The sequence below is a fragment of the Candidozyma pseudohaemuli genome (genome assembly GCF_003013735.1).
Source record: "Candidozyma pseudohaemuli strain B12108 chromosome Unknown scaffold00011, whole genome shotgun sequence".
NCBI classification, from domain to species: Eukaryota; Fungi; Ascomycota; class Pichiomycetes; order Serinales; family Metschnikowiaceae; genus Candidozyma; species Candidozyma pseudohaemuli.
In genome coordinates this window covers 15,596-36,510 of record NW_020194445.1, presented here as the reverse complement: position 1 = coordinate 36,510, position 20,915 = coordinate 15,596, and the positions used below count along the sequence as shown (strand labels likewise).

At 49.7% G+C, this 20,915-nt stretch overlaps 6 protein-coding genes and 1 non-coding gene across 7 annotated transcripts; 3 read left to right on the top strand and 4 right to left on the bottom strand.

The window, feature by feature from the left end:
• Positions 1-69: 69 nt before the first annotated feature.
• FAS2 (trifunctional fatty acid synthase subunit) lies at positions 70-5,694 on the bottom strand (the record flags this gene model as incomplete). Its single annotated transcript, XM_024859189.1, has 1 exon — positions 70-5,694. The coding sequence occupies one exon, from the start codon at positions 5,692-5,694 to the stop codon at positions 70-72; it is 5,625 nt and encodes a 1,874-aa protein (XP_024712491.1).
• Positions 5,695-7,137: 1,443 nt separating this feature from the next.
• On the bottom strand, positions 7,138-8,862 carry C7M61_003855 (uncharacterized protein; the record flags this gene model as incomplete). The annotated part of the gene is made up of 1 exon (XM_024859188.1): positions 7,138-8,862. One exon carries the CDS (start codon positions 8,860-8,862, stop codon positions 7,138-7,140), a length of 1,725 nt encoding a protein of 574 aa, XP_024712490.1.
• A 1,351-nt stretch (positions 8,863-10,213) lies between these two features.
• On the top strand, positions 10,214-10,285 carry C7M61_003854. The gene has a single exon. It is a non-coding gene; the product is annotated as a tRNA-Met (tRNA).
• Positions 10,286-10,875: 590 nt separating this feature from the next.
• C7M61_003853 (uncharacterized protein) lies at positions 10,876-13,585 on the bottom strand (the record flags this gene model as incomplete). The annotated part of the gene is made up of 2 exons (XM_024859187.1): positions 10,876-12,921; positions 13,577-13,585. The coding sequence occupies 2 exons, from the start codon at positions 13,583-13,585 to the stop codon at positions 10,876-10,878; spliced, it is 2,055 nt and encodes a 684-aa protein (XP_024712489.1).
• Positions 13,586-14,810: 1,225 nt separating this feature from the next.
• C7M61_003852 (uncharacterized protein) lies at positions 14,811-16,385 on the top strand (the record flags this gene model as incomplete). The annotated part of the gene is made up of 1 exon (XM_024859186.1): positions 14,811-16,385. One exon carries the CDS (start codon positions 14,811-14,813, stop codon positions 16,383-16,385), a length of 1,575 nt encoding a protein of 524 aa, XP_024712488.1.
• Positions 16,386-17,041: 656 nt separating this feature from the next.
• C7M61_003851 (uncharacterized protein) lies at positions 17,042-17,665 on the top strand (the record flags this gene model as incomplete). Its single annotated transcript, XM_024859185.1, has 1 exon — positions 17,042-17,665. One exon carries the CDS (start codon positions 17,042-17,044, stop codon positions 17,663-17,665), a length of 624 nt encoding a protein of 207 aa, XP_024712487.1.
• A 34-nt stretch (positions 17,666-17,699) lies between these two features.
• On the bottom strand, positions 17,700-20,183 carry DNM1 (dynamin-related GTPase; the record flags this gene model as incomplete). The annotated part of the gene is made up of 1 exon (XM_024859184.1): positions 17,700-20,183. One exon carries the CDS (start codon positions 20,181-20,183, stop codon positions 17,700-17,702), a length of 2,484 nt encoding a protein of 827 aa, XP_024712486.1.
• Positions 20,184-20,915: the final 732 nt, after the last annotated feature.

Below are 20,915 nucleotides of genomic sequence, written 5' to 3'. Positions count from 1 at the left end.
CCCAATTCTTTAAATCTCTCCCACTAATCACTACACTTGCTTATATCACACTAAATTCACATACATAACCTAGAACTCGCTGAGGGCAACGGCGGTGGCCTGGAAGTCATCGTGAGAAATAGAAACATTCACATTCTTCACGCCCGCAGCAGCAGCAGCCTTCTTGGCCTCTCCAGACAAAACAACCTGAGGAGCACCGTTGGAGCCTCTCACAATCTCAATGTCCTTCAAGGCTGCACCAGCACCCTGGGACTTGACGCCCAAGGCCTTGAAAACAGCCTCCTTGGCAGACCAGGTGCCAGTGAAGCTGGCCTTGGGATGAGCGGCCTTGTTGGCGTAGGCAATCTCTGCTTCGGTGAAGTTTCTCTCGATAAAAGTCTCATTCTCGAGGTTCAACTCCGAAAGCAACTCAACATCAACACCAACGCCCTTGGAGCCGTTGTTCAAAGTGGCCAATGCCTTGGCGGTAGCCTCGGAGTTGGCGGAAACATAGGCCTTTTCAGCCTGGACGCCCTTCTTGGAAAAAACAAGGCCGGTCTTGCTCTCCTCAACTCTAGCCAATGGGTCCAAGTACACAGGCTGCTCCAAGTCGTCGCCATATGGCGCCTTGTCCTTGGCCTTGAACATGGAGTTTCTGGTGATGGCATTGTGCATGTACCTGTAGGCTCTCTTGTTTCTGGCAGTGACTCTGGAGGCATAGTCGTTGTAGGTGTTCTTGTCCAACACAGCGTAGAGGTAGTCTGGGTGGACGACAATGGCCTGGGCACCCTTCTGGCCGAAACCGAAGGAAGTGACCGAAACAGCCTTGATGCCGTCGGTCTGGATGGATCTCAGTGGGTACAAGACGTACTCAAAGTCCTGCAACAATTTGTCGACATTGTCGGCGTTTCTGTTACCAGGCACAATACCCGAGTTCAAAATCTGGATGGCTCCGTTCAACATCCACGCTCCAGCAGCACCCTTGGGGTGACCGGTCAAGTACTTCTGGAAAACACCAAACACTGGGTTTCCTTCGGCTCTGCCCAAGTGCTTCATCATTTCGTTGATGGTGGCACTCTCGTTCTTGTCGTTGGCCTTGGTGGAGGTACCGTGGAAGGAAGCCACACCCAAGTCGTCGATGGTCAAGCCAAAAGTAGCCAAGGCTCCTCTCAATGGAGCAATACGAGGGTCGGCCTTGTAGAAGTTGTTACCCCACTGCTTCTTAGCGTCAGCAACCTGTCTGGCGGCTTCACGGCGGATCTCCTCGGCTCTCTCTCTGGTGAAGTCTTCGATGGAAAACTCAGCACCAAAGTCCTCTCTAGCCAACTCGGCCTCGTCACCCAAAAAGTCGATTTCAGACTCCTCCCAGGCGGCGATCTGGGCCAATCTCTGCTTCAACTGGCGGTTTCTGTACTTGATGTTCATCATGGCAGATGGGTACTTCAACGAGCCGTGGTGCTCTCTGGCGGTGGTCAAGATACCCTTACCTGGAGCAGGAACAGAACGGCCAATCTTGTCGGTAGCGGTGGCGGTCATGGCCAAAACGGCGTAGATAGGAACACCCATCTTGATGGCCAAGTCGGCGGTCATGATCACCTGGATACCCGAGCCCTGGGCCTCCATGAAACCGTTTCTGGTGGTGGTGGCTGGTCTGGACATTTCCGATGGGGTTCTGCCGTGGGCAAATTCGTCCACGGCGTTTGAAGTAGCGTTCATGTTGGCGAATTCGTATGAGCCTTCCTCCTGGAAATCGTCGTAGCCTCCAACAATACACACCTTGGCCTTACCAGACTGGATGGTCTCGATACCGGTATCCACCGACTCCACAGCGGTAGCACAGGCACCGACGGGCGTCTTGATAGGACCGGAAGAAGAAAGCAACAACATATTCACCCAAGCAGACATGGTGTTGATAAAGGATTCCTGGAGAATGTCGTTCTGCACTGGTGCATCCTTGTAGCGGTCCTTGAACATGCCTCTAAGAGCAGAAACACCACCCATACCGGAACCAGAACAGTTACCGACCTCAGAAACGTGGACGTACTTGTAGAACTCGTAGGGGTCGGTGATACCAGCAGACAAGAGGGCCTCCACGGTCGAAACAAGCACATACAAGGTGATGGGGTCCACCTGGGAAATGGTGTCCTCTGGAATACCGTAGTTTCTGGCATCCCAACCGGTTGGAATCTGGCCAGCAACCAAACGGTCGAATCTAAGCGCCTTTGGCACGTACAAAGTAGCACCGCTCAAGATTCTCACCGTGTACTCGCCAGTCTCTTCAATCTCAAAGATCTCACACTTGTCGCCGTGCTGGTGCTTGTACTGCTCAGCGGTCTCCTTAGAAGCCTCGAATGGCTCCATGTCGTGCTGAACAACCACCTCCTGGATCATCTGCTTCTTCTCTGGATCGTAGCCCGCAAACAACTCAGGCTCAATAAGACGGATACCAGAGTGCTCCAAGATCTGCTCCTCGTACTTGGCCTTGACGTCCTTGTCGTCAACAGGCTGCTGGGTCTTAGCGTCAACCCATCCAGCGTAAGGCTTGCCCTTAAGTGGACCGTTGTGGTACTTGATCAAGCCCATAATCCAGGCCATCTCAATGCACCCTTCCAAAGAGAACTCGCCCTTGGCCTCCATCTCCCAACGGGTTCTGGAGTTACCCCATGGACCGACTTCGGCAAAACCAGTCACCACAATCAACAGCTCGAGATCCAACATGCCCTCCAACTCAGGAGCGACCTTCTTGACCTCTTCGTGGCTCTTCATGTCAGGGAAGCTGAAGGTCATGTTGGCACGAGGCTGGACGGTCACCTTGGAGTTGAGAGCATCCACAGCGTCACCGTGAACAACCTTCTGTTCAATGGCCTGCTCGATGGAAACAGCTCTACGCACATCTGCATCCTCCACCAAGTCGGTTCTCAACTTGGAGGTGAACTCCTTGAGGTTCTCGATAAACTGGAGTCCACCGTTCAAGTCGGCCATGACAGGCTGCTCCTGGCACAAGTTGACCACCTGTGGGGTCAACAAACCCAAGATGTTGAAGGCCATCTCCTTCTGGGAGAAGGTTCTCACACCCATCTTCTCGATACCTTCGGCAATGATGTTGTTGGCGCTCATGAGACCAGTTCCTCTGGTCCAGCCGATAATGGCACCGCAAATGGTGAGCTTGGTGGACCAGTCCTCAGAGTACCATCTGTTGAACAATGTCTCCAACGAGATCTTGGACTCGGAGTAGAGACCGTCGAAACCAAAGGTACCGTGGTTAGGCGACAAGGGCAACACAACCTGGGCGGGACGGGTGTCGGTGGTCTTCTTGGCCTTGACGGCACCCAAAAGACGCAACAAGTTGGTCAACATGATTCTGTGGGCCAACTCACTCTTGGAGTCGATGTTGTCCAAACCATTGCCGTTCTCAGGAATGGCTGCAAATGGAATGATGGCGTCCAAGTCCCAGCCCAAACCGTTCTTGGCGTCGTAGATGTAGTCCACAAGAGCATCCACATCCTGCTTGGAGCCCTGGTTGAAAGGAACCACAATCAAGGTGGACCCGGAGGCACCGTAGCGGGAGTACATGGCCTGGTAGTACTCGGTGACCTTCTTGGAGAATCTGGAAGTGGTGACGATAACCTTGGCACCACCGGAAATCAAGCCTTGCAAGATCTCAGCACCAATAGATCCGGCACCAGCTCCAGTGACCAAAACGTATCTGTCCTTGAAAGTCAAACCGTTGACGGCACCGCTCTCCAAACCGTCCAAGTACATCGAGGACAACTTGGGGTCGTATTCCCAGCCCTGCTTGGTCTTTCTCTGCAAGTGCAAAAATGGAACGGTCTGGGAAGGAATGGTGGAGGAGACTGGCTGCAAAATGGAGGTCTTGTCAGGCAAAGAGGCGATTTCGTCGTCGCTGGAAGCCGTCTCGTCCTCGTCAGTAGGAGTCTCGGTTCCAGAACGGCGGCTCAAAGCATCCTTGGTCACCTGGGCAGTTTCAATCTCCTTGGACTGGTCCATGAAGTCGGTCAATTGCTTGTACAACTTCTCGAGCTCGAGCTTGGTGGACTTGGAAACGGACGCCTGCTTGGTCATGGCCTTGTACACTCTGGCCAAATCCTCCTGGATCGTGGGCTGGGCGTCTCTCTTGGTCAATTTTCCACCTTGAGCCATCTCATAGACGTACTGCTCGAACTTACGAACAGACTCCTTGTTGACCTCGTTGTAGACGATCTTGCCCTTGGCGTCAACGGTGGTCTTGGGTCCGGTGATTCTGGAAACGTCCTTGTAAACGGGATCCACATCCAAAACCTGCTTACAGTTGTCCACCAACTGCTGACCGAGTCTCTTGGCCAATTGGTATGTTTCACCCTTGTACTCTGGCGTGTGGTCAATGTGGTATTGCATGAACTTGATCAACGTAGGGGAAGCTCTGTTCATGATCTGGATACACTGGCTGATGGTCTCTCTGTCCACAGAGGTCAACTTACCGAAAATGATGTCAAACCACATCAGCAACACATCCTGACGGGCCCAGTTCCAGTACGAGTCGTACGTTCTGGCTTTGAGGTTGGAGAAAATCGGCTGGATACCTTTAGCGTAGTATTCGCCGTGTTCGGCTTCCCACAAGTCGAGCTCCTTCTGTAGGATGATACCGGCTTCCTTCTCCTTGATAAACGATTTGGCGCCCTTGTTGAGGTCGACCTGGAGGTAGCGGGCCAAAACTTCAAGCTGTTGTTTAGCAAGAGCCTTGTTTTCAGCAGACATGGCGTCCAAAGCAGCAGAATCGATAACTGCACCGCCAGAAGCAGCGGCACCTCCAGAAGAGGCAGATGTGAGGGAAATTCCAGCACGGGAAGCGTATTTCTGAGCAACCAGGTCCAAGAACTCCTTGGCCTCGGCATCACTGCCCAAACGAGCAGCAGGTTCGTTGGTCAAACACATCAAAAGCACAGAATCCTGTCTTCCAGAGCCAAGGCCGTAGCGGGACTCCAAGTACTTTCTGGCGTTGGTGATGGAGAATCCACCGGGCATTTTCGACGACATCAAACGGCCAATAAGCGAAGTGGACGTTTTGCCCAAGGAGCCGGAAAACGTATCCTGGAACTGTTCAGCCAACTCCTCCAAGGGAGTGTCCTCGGGCTTGTCTGGGGTGGAGCCGAACTCCTTGCCCAAATCACCCAAAATCTCATTTTGCACTGTCGATTTACCGTTGACGAGGTCTTTGATTGGTTTAGCCATGGGCACGGCGTCCAATGGTTTCTTGAGCTTCTGAGCCACCAACACATGGAGAAGAAGCGAGGCCTTGACGGGCTCATCTGGAATGGATTCCACTGGTCCGGCGGCTGGAGCTGGCGCTGGAGCAGCAGCAGCGGCTGGAGCAGCTGGGGTAGCAGCTGGAGCAGAAACTGGTTCTTCTTTGGTCTCCTGGGGCTCCTCTGCTGGTGGGTCTGGGGTATAGTAGATCTCCTTGGGGTCCTTGGCGTAACACAAAACCTGACGCTGCAAGGAAAGAGCGGCGTCGTAGGACTCGTATTTGGCTTTAATTGTTCTGGAGGCCATGCCAGCCAAGGTTGGAGAAGGACCGATCTCCACGACTCTTTCAGTATTGTGGTCTTTCAAAAACACATCCTGGGTCTCGATCCAGCGCACGGGCGAGGCGAACTGGTATGCGAGAAGTTCGGTCAAAAGGACGTGTGAAAGCTCCTGTTCGATTTCGGCCTTCATTGTGGAGGTAATAACGGTTGCAAAAATGGGTGCAAAAAGGCTCGGTCCCGGAGTATATATGTGTAGCGCATAGTGTCTGCAGGACGGGCAGTGTTGGCTTTGGGTCTGGCGGAAAAACTGGGTCGTGTTTGTTGGGGTACAATGTGCAGGTCCCTACCACCTCCTAACCCGAGCCATCTACCAAGGGAAGCTCTTCAGGAGGTAGATATTTAGATCGTTTTGGTTGGGAATAAGAATTATGAAGGTTCTTTGAAAAATTCTGGGAAAAACGTTTTGTTTGTGCAACATCGTTGGGTGTATTCTCCCTCATTGCATGGAGGAAAAAAGTCTCAACGGTTTTGGCCAAGACCCTCGGTCTTAATTCGATCTGGACCGACGGAACCAAGATTTTAGGATTCCAAGATCTGGTTAATTTTCTGTAGCTTCTACGCTAATTAAGGGGTTTTTTGGACCTGATGTTTCTCATGCGTCTGTCTAAGCCTAGGCCTGTCTGATGCCAACAATAGGCCCAACTAAGCTCTGCTGCGGATGTGGGCAAATTACTCGCATGGGTTGCTTATGAATTATTTCTATGGCGAGCTTTCTATTGGGAGTTTTGTGATCTTTAGATTTAGCGTATTGTTCGTATTGCAGGTCAAATGGCTGTGGTAAGGGCTTTTGTTGGTAACACGCTGATAGTTCGGTGAGCTACGAAGGCCGTCTCCTGTCGATAAAGGAGTCTTTTTCTTCTTTTGTAACTTTCATAAATTGCTTCTAGTCTTTAGTTTCAATCTTATTTACCTTCACCTAAGTTAGCATAATATGCGGTGATCTTGAAATGGCTGCGAAAAAGTGAAAACGAGGTGGTCATCCTGTTGATTCATGTAACATGATACACACAAGTATCTTGAGATTGCAGGAAAGTCAGATCAGGAAAAAAGCAGCAAGATTAGACATTGAAAATGGATATTAAATTATTTGGATGGGCCCGTTACGCTGATTTTAAAGAAGTCTGGCCACGAGGCTAGATCTGATTGATTCTGTGTTCTAAGACAAGATGTCATCAAAACTAATCTCTCAACATGTCCGATCTTCTGCTCTATTTTCCACAAACTACAAATCAACTCTAATGACGTACTGATCTATTCATATTCAGGTTCCAGGGTTGGTGCTTTTGGCTCGATGGCACCAACCTGCATACAACACGAGTTACCCGCCGCTACCTATACTAGATGAGATTTTCACTCTTGATTTCAACCCACACCAATACACGTCTTTTTTGAAGTACACTGTAGGCCCAACGCGTATGCCTTCTCGTGCGCCCTGGAGGTATTCGTTTACCACCAGTTTAAACTGGCACAGGAGAACACTTTCGCTGTTGGAATATCAACCAGGTCATCTCCACCCTGAAAGGCCTTCTTCGGAAGCCATGCCACTTCGGGACTATTTACATGATCAACATCTTCACGTTTCTATTCTTTTGCCCATGCAGTAGCCATGGCCCAAAATGTTGGCGCCAATGTCGTAGCCGTACCGGTCAGTGATACCCAGACCGTTTAGAAAGACGCATGAAAGCAGGCTCGGGAATCCTTCGAGGAATCCAGCATTGAGCTTGTTGCCTGAAAGATCGAGCTCGATAAGATTGGAATGCAACGTTCCATTGACGCCGTGGCCGAGCATCGAGGGGTCCATGCTGCTGAGCATGTTTCGCAGAAGGTTGACTGCTCCAAGTCGAGTGTTGATGTTTGGAGGAAACCGAAGCTCGACGTCTTTGATTTTGTTTCTGGCGAGATCAAGTAGTCTGATGTTTCCTGGTACCTGAAGAGAGACCTGGCGAAGTCGGTTGGAGGGAATGCTGAAGCAGCGAAGGTCACTGAACTGTGTGAGGTAGGCAACATCTAAAGCTTCTATGCGGTTTGCACCGAGAAGTATCAGCTTGATACCGGGTGGGAGCTTCAAACGGCTTAGGCTCTCAGCGTCTATACGGTTGTGAGTCAAGTCGATCCGAACAAGACGGGAATCTTCTTCAAAGGCGACGTTCTTGATACTGGAGATATCACAGCCAACGAGGATGAGCTCTTCCAACGACGATGGGAAAAGCACGTTTTCAAGACTATTGAGAGGACAGCGGTCCATCTCAAAGATTCGAAGCGTATGTGGAAGTCTCACATCGGCGAGAGATTCAATGCAGTTGTTGCTAAGCAGGAGCCATTCGATCTGTGTCGGTTCACCAAATATATCTTGGGAAACATCCAACAGGCCCCGAAGCTTGTTTTCACAGAACATGAGCTTTTTGGTGGTTTTTGGGAAGCGAATATTATGGACATCAGTGAGTAAATTGCATGCTAGTTCTAGTGTAAATGGCCTAGATGGATTAGGAAGCTTGACACCGTCAATCAGAACTATGCTGTTTCGCTCGAGATTGAGCCTCTCGAGGTTGGTAGGAAATCTGAAAATGTCGATGCTTGTGCCGATGTTGCAGTTGGCCATCCTGAGATCGACGAGAGATTTCGGAAACTCAGCATAGTCATGTTGGCTCCACTCGGCAGGATTACCGGAAACATCGAGGGTCAAAAGTTTCAGGGAAAGCTTGCAAAAGACCGTTTCCACAAGGTCGGTGATGTTGTTGTCTGACAAGTTCAAGTTCACCACCTGAGGCGGTAGATCGATCAGATGGATGTTGCTCTTTGAGATCTGGATGCTGCGCAACAGCTCGTACTTTCGTAGGTCCCAAACGCCACTCTCGTTTTTGATACTGGTAAGCGCCACCTTAGTAAGCTGCGTTTCCTTCTGTAGAAGCCACAGAATGTGCTCGTAGTGTGCATGAACAGAGCATTCAGCCAAGCCCGATTGATAAACGAAGGACTCACGTAGACATTGGCTGCTTTCCACAATTGTCGGAAGAAACTTCAAGGTGGCATCCCTGACGATGAACAAGGACAAGTCGGTGATGTTCATTGGTATGTCGAACTCGAGAGAAGGGTGCACCACAACTGCCTGACCCAAGCGGAGTTTCCTAAGGTTTCTCGGAAGCAGCTGCCCTAGTTCAGCGGGGTTGTTTCTTGTAAAGCCATCGCAGTTCGGATGCAAGGTCAATTCCCGAAGATTGTCGTTCTTGTCGAATAACGTAGTGAATGTAACGTTGTTATTGATGAGCAGAAGCGCCTCTAGCGACGAAAGCTTATGCATATCGAGCTCTAGATCTCCAGCAAAGTTCCTTATGGCCAATCCCACGAGGCTTTCACCCAAACATAGGTGGAGCTGATCTACTACCATAGATAAGTCATAGACATGAGGTACACTCGGATCGAACTCGATCTCCACAACAAAACGACCGTTTCTCGGGAGTCTTTCAACGAGCTCAAGAAGATCAGTCACGTCGTACAGGTGCCACACCACATACAGCAAAGTGATGCATTTGTCTGTTGGTATGCAGCTCAATAGATCCACGGCTTCCCTGGGTCCCACATACTCCAAATCGGACTCCGAAAAAAACGCCGGACTATACTGCTCAAGTAGAAGCGGCTGCCGTTGTCGATTTGTCAACACAATGTGACGCCGAGCCAATCTAGCTTGCAATGCGTTTAGATTAGGCTCAATGTTAGGGCACAGCGGTACCGCCGCAGCAATTTCATTCAACGAAAGGTACTCCAAAACCCTACATTGTATGTCTAGGGGAAGGTTGTACCAAGGATGGGACATTTCAACACTTCAATGTAAAGAATTGAGGTGGTTTGGAGAAGTCAGACTGATAGGAACTGCAGGGCAGTAAACGGTAGCAGGGTATGCAGGAAGGCCGTTAAGGGCGATGTCGATTAATATGACAATGTTGCGACAATAGGTGTGGGGAATTTAAAAACGATTGTTTTCGTAAAGTAGGTGGTAGAGGCAAGCTGGCGACAATAGAGATAATCGATTTTATATATGGCGGGGTTTTGCCGATTTACGAGGATCGCAGAATCGGTGCAGTCAATGAACGGGCAGAATGCGGGAAGAACAATCGGGTGATTTTGGGTACGAGAATAGATTGTGAATGGCTGTTGAGAAATGGGGTGTTTGTTTGACTTCTTTGTTATTGGTCCGACGGCGTTGGTTCTTGATAATAATGTTTGGTCTGACTCTGATGGATGTTGAGTGGGTGCAATTATTGAAGGGAGCTTCCAGAAAACGTATATGCCAGTGAAGTTGGCTTAGTACAGGAGGAGTCAGATAAGCGATAAGCGTGGCGTCGAATATGGAATTTATTTAAAGTACGGAAAAGCTGGCCGCCATTAGCCGGCTAGAGACGGGTAAGTACCTTCCGAATACGAGAAACGTGTTTGACCCGGGTAATTAGTGATTCTGCCGTATTTTGGGGAGTCAATAATCATGACACTTGAGAAAACTTCCAAAATTCGAAAAGAATGAATGTTTGGTTCACTGATGGGGATATTGGTTGCAAAACTATAAAAAGCCTGCATATAAAACGACTAAACTGACTGCATATACGCTTAAAACACCTATACATATTGCACTCCGCGACACTTTTACGTGCTCGAAGAGCGCAGTGGCGCAGTGGAAGCGCGCAGGGCTCATAACCCTGATGTCCCAGGATCGAAACCTGGCTGCGCTAGTTTTTTTTTACGCGGCTGGAGACTCCATTTCTCGAGCGCATTCTATAAGTATTCTTTTTTTATAAATATGTACACGCTCCTCAACGAGGCCAGCTCCGACGAGCGTATTCTTAGTATAATCACGATGATCTCTCTTTCACCAGTTTGCAAAAACGACCCCTGGCATCAACAGCCGAGTCAAATCATAAAAAACGATCTAGCGAGCCAAAATAAGCAATTCCTGCACAGATCACCCACCTCCATGATTCTCCATTGAACCCGCATATTAACGTGTCCAGTTGATCAACAAACGCCAACTTCGTCATGGTATGTTTAAAATAGCAACGGATTCTAGAACGAACTAACATATAGCCGCAACAAACCGCAAAGCAGAGGCAAGCCAACAACAAGTTCGCTAAAAAGAACGTTAACAAGCAGGGTAAGCCTAGAGACGTTAAGAAGAAGACCGAGTTTCCAGTGTCAAAAACGTGGATTTTCGTCTTGACCTTCTTGATCTGCGGCGGTGCAATCTTGGAGTTAATCAGGTTGTTCTTCTAAGCCTTATGGGACAGTTAAATTGTATAATAATATTATAACTTGCATCAAACCGTCAACTAAGTTCTTCTCCAGATATTTCAGGATTGATCAACAATCCTTTATCAAGCGCAGCGACAGAGTCTCCATTTAGTACCGGCAGCTGTGGCTGTGGTGCACCTCTGAAATCTACTCTTCTTGTTGGGATATCCAGCCCAAAGTCCTCGAGGTAGTCGAAAATGTCCTTCTCGCCAGCGAGCTCAAAAGTGGAAAGCTCAAATCGCTTATCATTGATAACACTGAGATATTGGGCACATGTTTCTATCTCCGTCTGAGACAAAGGTGTCTCGAACTTCTTGTCCTCTTTGCTTGGACCAGTCGCTCGGGGGAATGGGAAGATACCCGATAACTCTTGAGCCACTGGTTTTTGCAGCGATTCTTTTGGCAACACGTATTTGAATGTGTGCTTACCATTCAAGGGTGACACCAATCTCAAGTCGCCAGTTTTGTCGTAGAACGCGAGTTGATCCATCTCGAACAATTTCTTATCCAACGTCAGCTCTTCACTCAAGCGAGATGGGAGATTGGACACTTTAGGAAGCTTCACAAACCTACACGCTCCAATGGACGGCAATACCCACGAGTCTAGGAATTGATCACTCGAGAATCCTCTGGATTTACCTCCAAGTTTGTTAGGATGGTTGTTGGACTCTATTCCACGCGACAAGTAGTTTATGTTATACCAGTGAAGCGAGCCACTCTTCTTGGAGATACAGCCAAAACCGGCGTTGGTACCGTCGCTGCAACCTGGGCCTTCGGAATTCACAAACCAGCAAATATCATTGATGGTTGCACTCGTATTGCCACGGACAAACTTGCCCACCAAGGAAGCTTCCTTTGGCAATCTGTAAAGATCCCAGAGGTAAAATGCATCTCCTTTGGCGCTGGCCTGAACAAGTTGGAGATCATACGGACTGAGCGACAAATGTGACACCCCACCAGGGGGTTTAAAGGTAGCAATCATCTGCCCGTTGTGAAGATTTATGAGACGAATGTACTTGTGCTCACCTGAATCTTGCGTCAGTTTCTTGATCTTGTTGGCGGTGGAGTATAGGGTCTGGCTGATGTTGTTACTGATCGAATGAAGCGACACATCCTTGTCCAAGATATTGCTCTTGGCTCCTTTGGGTTTCAGCCAGTACTCACGAATTGTCTTCGACCCCGTTTCAGAAAGGGCGTAGAGCTTATCGAGTGCCGAGCCGGATATGGACGAGACAACACGCATGAGAAGTGGGCCTGAGGGGGGAAGCTTCACGTCTGTAAAGAGACATTCCAGGCGAGACTCTTTCTTCTTGGTCGAGTTACTGTGTGAATGGAGGAGGTGTCTCTGGTGGTCCATCTCCGTCTTGGTGGGACAGTACACAAGCCAAGAGCCTTGCAAATCATAGATGGGGGCATCATTGGAGACGCATGCTTTGAGGAATAGCCAATCGGTGGTGATACCCTCCTTATCAGCGATGGGCCTCGTAATATTCTGGTGGATGTTGTGCAGCTCGTACGGGTCGAGCCTGATACCCGTATTTTGGCGGAAATTCAAGATACAGATGTAGCCGTTTGCAGAGCCGATCGTTAACAACTCACGAGATAGCTTGATTGTATGCGGTGCCTTGAAGTAGGAGGGGAGGGCCAGGTACTGCTCCTTATAGCCATGAATGTACATGTGCACGGTATCACTTGTCGTGAAGACAACGCCAGGAAGCCCTGCAAAGTCACCAACCTTGAGGGCGACCAATTGCTTGTTCAAGGAGACACTTCGTATCAAGTTGAGAGAGTCACCCCGATAAGCCTGGGTGTTTGGCGAACACCAGTCCCAGAGCTCAAGCACCATTTGATCCGGGTAATAGACGCACATTTCGCCTCGAGGCCCGAATTCCACGATCCTGGACTGGGCCTTGGACTCTGGTTTGGCTGAGCCGTTTGTGCCGTTGAGGTTCAGGGGCTCCTCCTGATTGGGCAGATCCGAGTCTGTGACGGCGCCATTCTCGGTAACTCCGGAGTTATCAAGCGTGGCCGCTTTGAGTTTGTTCCAGGTGGCCTTAAATGTACCAAGACGGTGACCACGCTTGGGGTTTGTTGGTCTGAGGTTAGTATGGAGAAGGAGGGGTTGGGGAGGGTCTTCCAGATAGGGAAGGCCGAGGCGTCACGTACACTTTCACCAACAGTGGCATTTCTAGTAGTATAAATAGGATATCGCAAGGGAAGGGGGAATCGGAAGAAGAAGTAGGTGGGAGGTCAGGGTCCGTGATGGTTATGTTATCTATAGTGGGTAACTGCGGGTACTGCATACAAGTGCCATGCCCACGTTATCGAGGCGCGATCTTTTGCAGCCACCGTGAGATCCAATTTGGTGTGTTGTTTTTGTGGAACCTGTGGGTGTGAAATGGGTGTTTTAGGGTGTTTACTTTGATGAGGAGTTTTTATAAGAAGGTATTTCTATGAAAAATGCCTGCATTTTGGGCACTTCGGGTGCTCACTATGGTGCGATAAGGTATAGCCGCGATCAACCGTGAGTCATTGTTTTGGGGTTCTGGAGACGGCTTGGTGAAGATAGAGAAGATTTTTGCTCACGGTGGCGAATTTCGGGAGAGATTGGAGAATGTCGAGGGTTTTGGAGATTTTTTGGAATTGGGTTAAAAAGTGGCCCGCTGGTGTAAATGCATGCTAGGGTATGCAATGGAAGGCTAGCCGAGCACGATATCACCAGGGCACCATTGAACAGTAGACATATAGTTCAAAGAAGAAAGAACATCATATCCTCGAATCATGAAACAGGTGCTTGTTTTAGGGGGTGATACGGCTTCAAGCGGATGTAGAGTCAGAACCTAAAAGCCTAATTGCCGAGCCTGGCTCCCTCGGTGTAGGTCCATGGCTGATAAGGAAGTGTTGGATTCTTGACTTGATGAAAGAATTTCCCGCAATCCAAGCATCGATTCACTTCGCCAATTTCATGAGTCTCTTTGTCGATCTCACCCTGGACTACCCTAGATGCCAATACCCAAATACCATAGCCAATCATTCATCACGGTATATCCCTGAAACAACCAAACGACCAGACAACCACCAACCACCTAAACCACCCAAACTGCCTAAAACTCACCAGCCATCCCTAAATCCGTCGGCTCCCCTCCCTAAATCACCACAATGTAGCACCTCCCGTCAAGCCTCAAAATCGCCTAATCCGCCTCACTCCAAAATGGTCAGCCTCTCGTCACAACCTGCAAGTACGAGCCCAAGCGGTCCACCTTGGCAGCCCAGCTATATTGTATCACCGCTACGGGAGGGGAGTAGGCGATCTGCTATGGTACGACAACGTTCCCCCGCTTTAGGGATTCGGTGGAAATGCATTGGAGATGACCAGCAAGTGACATCAACACATTGGGGGGAAGACAAAATCTTGAAAATTGAGCTTTTCTAGTAGAAGTTTGTAGCACAGCCGCGTGACGGCTTCTTCTTCTTGACACCCAAAAGTCCGAAATGTGACAAGGAAAAGACAAACTGTGGGGCCGTCTCCTTTGCATGGACACCTCTAAATACCCTGTTTGTTCAGCTATCTCCGCCGTCTCCTCAAGAGGTATTTCGATCTACAATGTCAAAGCAGCACTTTCTTGGCTTTCCTCCGCTTGAACCCCAGGTTTCCCCATGGGGCGTTTAAAGTTGCGTTTCGAAAAGGCCGCTTACCAGCGTCGAAGGCTTTGATCTTTTTTTCCACAATGCAATTTAAAAAATCATCTCTGGCCCAACACGCCTCGTATCTACAGCGTGGGCTGGACATCTGGGAACAATGCCAAGGTGTGTGAAGGAGCACATAGAAACCCCCACATTGTAGCACCAGTTTCGCAGCCATCACGGCTCTTGGGTCTTAGGGCAAGTATGGAGGGGACCGCCTTGGCTGAATCCTGAATAGCCAGGTCTGACTATAAAAGAAATAGTATTTGCTAATTTGATTTGGCAATGGCGGCAAAAGACGATATTAGCGACCCCTCCCTTGGAGGAAAGGCGTACGAGGAGTTTTCCGACGATGTCGAGAAGAAACAAGGTGTTGTTGCTGATGTGGAGCCAATTGACACGGCTGAAGCGGAGGATTTTTCGGATATTGACGAGCAGAAGTTGCTTCGTCGCATGGACTGGCGGCTTCTTCCGCTTTTCACCGTCTTGTACTTGCTCAGTTTCTTGGACAGAGGTAACATTGCCAATGCCAAAATCGAAGGGCTTGCAGAGGACTTGAACTTGCGGAACCACCAGTACAACATGTGCTTGACGATTTTCTTTATTTTCTACGCTTCCTTGGAGATTCCGTCCAACATGCTCTTGCACCGTGTGAAGCCTCGCTGGTTCATTCCCACCACCATGGTCTTGTGGTCGATTGTCATGACGCTCATGGGAACGGTTCAAAAATACGAGGACCTTTTGGCCTGCCGGGCGCTTTTGGGGATTTTCGAGGCCCCCTTGTTCCCCGGTATCTCGTACATTTTGTCCATGTACTACAAGAAGTCGGAGATTCTCATGAGACAGGCCATTTTCTTCAGTGCTGCTTCTGTGGCGGGCGCTTTTTCGGGGCTTTTGGCGGCTGCAATTGCCCAGATGGACGGAGTAGGCGGCTACGAAGGCTGGAGGTGGATTTTCATTTTGGAGGGTTTGCTCACCTTTGTCGTTGGAGTCTACTCGTACTCGGTGTTCCCCAACTACCCCAAGGACTGTGCTTTCCTTCTGGACAAGGAACGCCGTTTCGTGCAGTGGAGAGTGAAGTTCTCGTCCAACGCCGAAAACAAGAAAATGCTTGGTTCAGGCGAGGAGTCCTTGTCCAAGACCGTGGGTGAGGATATGCTGGGCAGCAGGGAGTACATCTGGAAAGCGTTCAAGGACTGGCAGATCTGGGTGCAGCTTTTCATCTGCTGGGGTATTTTGGTGCCGCTTTACGGAATTGCTCTTTTTGCCCCATCGGTCATTTTCGCCTTGGGATATACTTCCACTCAAGCGCAGCTTATGCTGGCTCCTCCGTTCATCTGTGGTGCCATTATCTGTGTTGTTCAGGCCTACTTCTCCGATAGAGTGGGCTACAGAGCACCGTTTATGATTTTCAGCTTGCTCTGTATCGTCATGGGCTTCATGGTGTGTTTGGTCTTTTCACCAATTACCCAGGCTAACTCCATCTACGGTGCCATGTTTGTTTTGTCGATTGGAGCCGCTGGATTCCCCATGACGGTGATCTGGCTTGCCAATAATCTAGGAGGTACGTTCAAGAGAGCCATTGGCATGGCGATCCAAATCGGACTCGGCAACTTCTCCGGTGCTTTTGCTTCCAACTTCTACAGAGACCAGGATGCTCCCCACTACACGCTTGGCCATGCTTTGGAGCTTGGATTTGGGTGTATGGGAATTATTGCTTCTCTTATTGCTGTGACCGGCTACTTGCTTAGTAACAGGAAGAAGCGGAAGGACATTGCTGCTGGAAAGTACGACGACACCTCGTCCGAGGAGCTTGTCAAGATGGGCGACAAGAGTCCCTACTTCGTGTACAGATTGTAGACGGTATGCTTATGAATTACGAGAAAAGGCAGTGTAGACGGCGTTGTGGCATTTTGACATTGTGGCATTTTGACGGAGGTAGAAGTAGGGTGGGGAGTAGCTCGGTCACTCGAAGAACGGTGAATCCTTGGCACATTGGCACTGAGACGTTGGAGGTTATGGAGGTTTTGGAGAATTTGCAGCCAAGAAGAGGAGACACTTAAGAAATTCTGGTTTGAAGGTGTGACAAGCTTCTCCACATCAAAGTGCCGTTGGAAGTAGGCTTCTGAGCGTTAAGCAATGGAGTGATGAAAGAGACTTTTTACAGTAATGTTTTGAAATTTTTTTAGAAAGTAAAAGCTTAGAATGAAGGATTTCAAGATCGACTTTGCGGAAAGTCATTATCTCGTATCTCGGTCCATGTGATGCACTGATCGTTCCATCGTAGTGTTATCGTCTCACCCCACGGACTACCATACGGCGTATCTTCCCCACTTTCAAAATACCGTTTTCTGGTCGTTCTATTTCAATTTCTGGCAATTTTACCAAATCTCACCCAATCGCAAATCCTCACCTTTCCACTTCTTGTGTATCTCTAACTCACCCATGTACCCACCTCTCTGCACCTTTTCGCAACCATTTCGCAACTATCACCAAAAGATCAGATACTCTTCTGAATGCCTGGTACAACAACCTACGTCCAGGTATCGCCTGGACAGTCAATTCCAATTAGGGTTTTCGTCAACAGGCGACGCATCATACTGAACAACACCGTGGCAATCAATGACCGCTCAATCATCAAGCTCTCGTCTATCAACCTGCTCAGGCTTCTGAATAACGACTTGACAAACCTCATCATGGACGTCAAGGAGGAGCTACAAAAGATTCTTTTCCAGGAGCCTTTGAGGTATCTTTTTCCGCTGAAGTTTGTGCACGGTTCCGATAAGCTATCTAAGGATATAGGGACAAGGTGGAAATGTAAGGTGGTGGCTTCCCTAGGGTACTTGGCATCGTTGCGGTACAAATTGGGCTACCTACGGGACCAGGACGATATACACTTTTTGGAAGACAGAAAGGTGGATGTTACTTCGAAAGATACTAATAGAACTGCTCTTCTAACCAAGGAATTGAAGTTCACCTTCATGGAACCAGACGAGGGTGTTATCCACGATGAGGACAATGTCCTCGACGACAAAAAGACGCTTTCGTACCGGTTGAACAAGCTGGCCTTGCTCAACAACAGCATCATCGATAGTCTAGATCTCTACGTGACAAGCCGGCCGCACCTGCAAAAAGCTTAATATATATACATGGGAAAAGCAAACATGAAAGGCTTTACACAACATCGCTGATCACCTTCGATGCCTCTCTGTAGGTCTTCAACAAGTTGATACACTTCTCCCTCTCCATCTGGATCAGCTCGTCCTCCTGGAGCAACTCGTCAAAGTACTTCTCGTTGTACAACTTCACCACAAGCCTGTTCTGGATGTGTGTCTTGATGTAGTTGACAAGAAGACACATGATCGACTTGGGCACCTGGTCCTGGACAATCTCACGCACAATGCCAAAGTACGACACAATCAACCGTCTGATCAACTCGCATTCTAGCTGCTCACGCTCATTGAGCTCATTGAGGTTGGACTCCTCTCCGTGCTCAAGGTGTGGCACATGTCCGTTCTCCTGTTCCGAGACGGGGCTCTGGGAAGGAGCACGGTCCTCTAGACTGAGGCCCTTCACATCGGCGTGGACGTTACCGCCGTTATTGATGAAGTTATTGTTGAATTGCAAAGTTGGTTCCTGTGGCAGTGGGAACTTGAACGGAGTTGGGTTCAATTGAGCTTGCGCTTGCAAGTGCTGTTGATGCATGATGGGGTCCTTGCCGAAGAAGTAGTTGAAGTACGACTCGTGACCGTGGCTGGCGAGGTCCGACTTGTGAGTGTGCAGTGTTCTTGAAGAGTCGCTTCTCTTGTGCTTGTGAACAACTGGTGGTTTTATTTCGTCATCCACCTGGTCAATGTCAATGTCCTTCGAGTCTATGTGGCCGTTGGGAAGCTCGGTCTCGGTGTCATCGGAGCTTTCCGTTTCCTTGTGGTGCTTGCTCAAGATCTTCAGGGTGGCGATCCTCATGCGAGATTGCAGCTCCGTCTCACGTTGTCTGCGTCTCTCCTCGACCACGGTGGCCATGGCTTTAGCAGCACCAACAAAGTTAGGGTGGTTGGTGTTGATGTAGGCCTGCTGGATCTCGATCATGGATTCCACGTACTTGATGGTAGGGCCCAATCTCTCGCGCAACAAGTCGCTGACGGTCTCCATGAGCTTAGCCTGTAATTTGGGGTATCTGGTCATATCAAGATTGCTTCCGGCATTGCATATCAGGTGCACGATTTTCATCAATTCCTCGTAAACGAGCTCCACACATCTGCGGGAGGGTTCTTCTAAAAGCTTTATCTGAGGTTTGACAAGCAAGTCAAACGCCAACTCTGGGACGAACAACGATGGACGAGGACCCAGCGAGTTGCGAATAGCCGTGCGAATGTCCTTGACGGACAAGTTTTGCGTGGGGTTGATGGCAGCCAAGGAGGAGCCAAACACCTCGTTGTAGATGTAATAAATACGAGCACCACCACACAACTCCTTGATGGAAACGTCGTCGAAGGAAGTTCCCTCCACAGAGTTGACCACGCTGTTGGCGAACTTTGTCATCAAATTGAGGAGCAAAGCTGCACGGCCTTCCTTGGAGTCGACCAAGGAGGGGTAGTCGCCGTAGGAAGCCAACTCCTGCTCTGTTTGACCCATCAAAGTGTTCAATTTGGCCTTGATGTCAGGAAGACGCTCGCGAATGTGGTTCATCAAGATCTTGTTTAAGGTCAACGAGAGGTAGCGGGTACCGCACTTGCTAGCGAACGAGCGGTAGGCCGGGTGGTTAGCGAAGAATTGCTGCTCTGACTGCAACGAATCGTCGAGCAGCTTGTTGTCTTGAATATCTTGCTGCGAACGGTTGACCACACCAATAAACCCTAACTTGAGCGGGTAAACGTTGCCTTTCAAGATGTCCAAGGCGTTTGTGCCCTGGTCCATCAAGTCAAGCTTCGACAACACGCCCACAGTCCGCTTACCGGTAGGGTCGACCTGGCGAGCCAACTTGAGCGATTCCGAGTTGACCAAGTCGACGTTGGCGGGCGAAACAGCCAAGATGATGCAGTTGGGTTTCTGGATGTACTCCAAGATCAACGAGCGGGTCTGTCTCTCGATGTCGGTGGGCTGGTCGCCGATGGGGATCTTGGTGAGGCCCGGCAAGTCCACCAACGTCAAGTTGAGCACCTTGTGGGAGTAGATTTTGAGGTTTATGGGCAAGCGGGAGATCCCCTTGTTTTGGCCGGCGATCCGCAACGTCTCGGACTCGATCTCCTTGCGAATGTCGTTGAAGTCGTAGAAGCGCTTGTTGGGGATGTGGAGGAACTCGCCCCACTCGGAAGGAGGCTCGTTGCTGTGGGATCGGGTGCTTCCGTTGGAGCGTCTCAAGTGTTCCTCCAAACTCACCTCCGACGAGGTAGCGGGCACGTCCAGGGGCGAGTACTCCAAAACCGCCGGATCGTCCTTGTTCACGTGGATCAACTGCAAAACCAAGGGCCGTCTGGTCACGATTCCCGTGCCTCTAGGAAGAAAATCCTTGCCCACGATGTTCTCCAACACAGACAGCTTACCACATGATTGGGAGCCGACCACGGCCAAAACAGGAAGGTCGATATCGGCCAACTGCGTGGACGTGACGATATCCTGGAGTTTATTGACCACCGGGATGAGATCCTGGAGCGACATTGAGGAAGAAGGTGTAGTTATTCTGAGTGTTTGTGGCGAGCAATGGAGCGTAGGTGTCTGTGCAGGTGGTTTGGGGAGACCCACCAGAGGGACTGCAATTTGGGGTACCACGTTATGAGAAATTTTATTTTTTACCGTGATTTGGACGATTTGGGTGAAGGAGATGGACGTGGAGGACGTGGAGGACGGTTTGGGGGAGCGTGGGGGCAGAATCACGGGGGGGTTGGTGGATACAATTGGCTGCGAAATCGGGTCCAGACCGGTGCACACTGGGGTAGTTGGAGGTGGACGGCATGGGTGGGGGAGGCGAGAATAATTGACTTTTGGGGTTTTGCTTAAGGGTTGGAGTTTGGATTGGAGAGTGGTTTTTTGTTTTTGGGGCCGCCGATTGGTGGATGGGCTTGTGGCTAGTGCCTCGGAGGACCAGGGCTCAAGGACGACGATGGTTGCGGTGGGTGCGGTGAGGGCAGGTGGTGATTTCGCTGTTTTGGCTGTTTTTGGAGGGAGGGTAATGAGGTCTTTAAATTTGTGAGTTTGAGTAAGAGAATTGTGCCTTGATTGTGGATATGCCTGTGGAGGGTGGTTGCCTAGGGATATGGCAATATTGCTGGTTTCAGTGGGAGACGAAAGAGTCAAATAATCTGGGGAGCTGCTTCTGAGCTTGAGGCGTCGATATTTATATGATCTACTCGTTTCAAAATCGTGGGGTTGGTGTTTCAGCTTGCCCGGCTC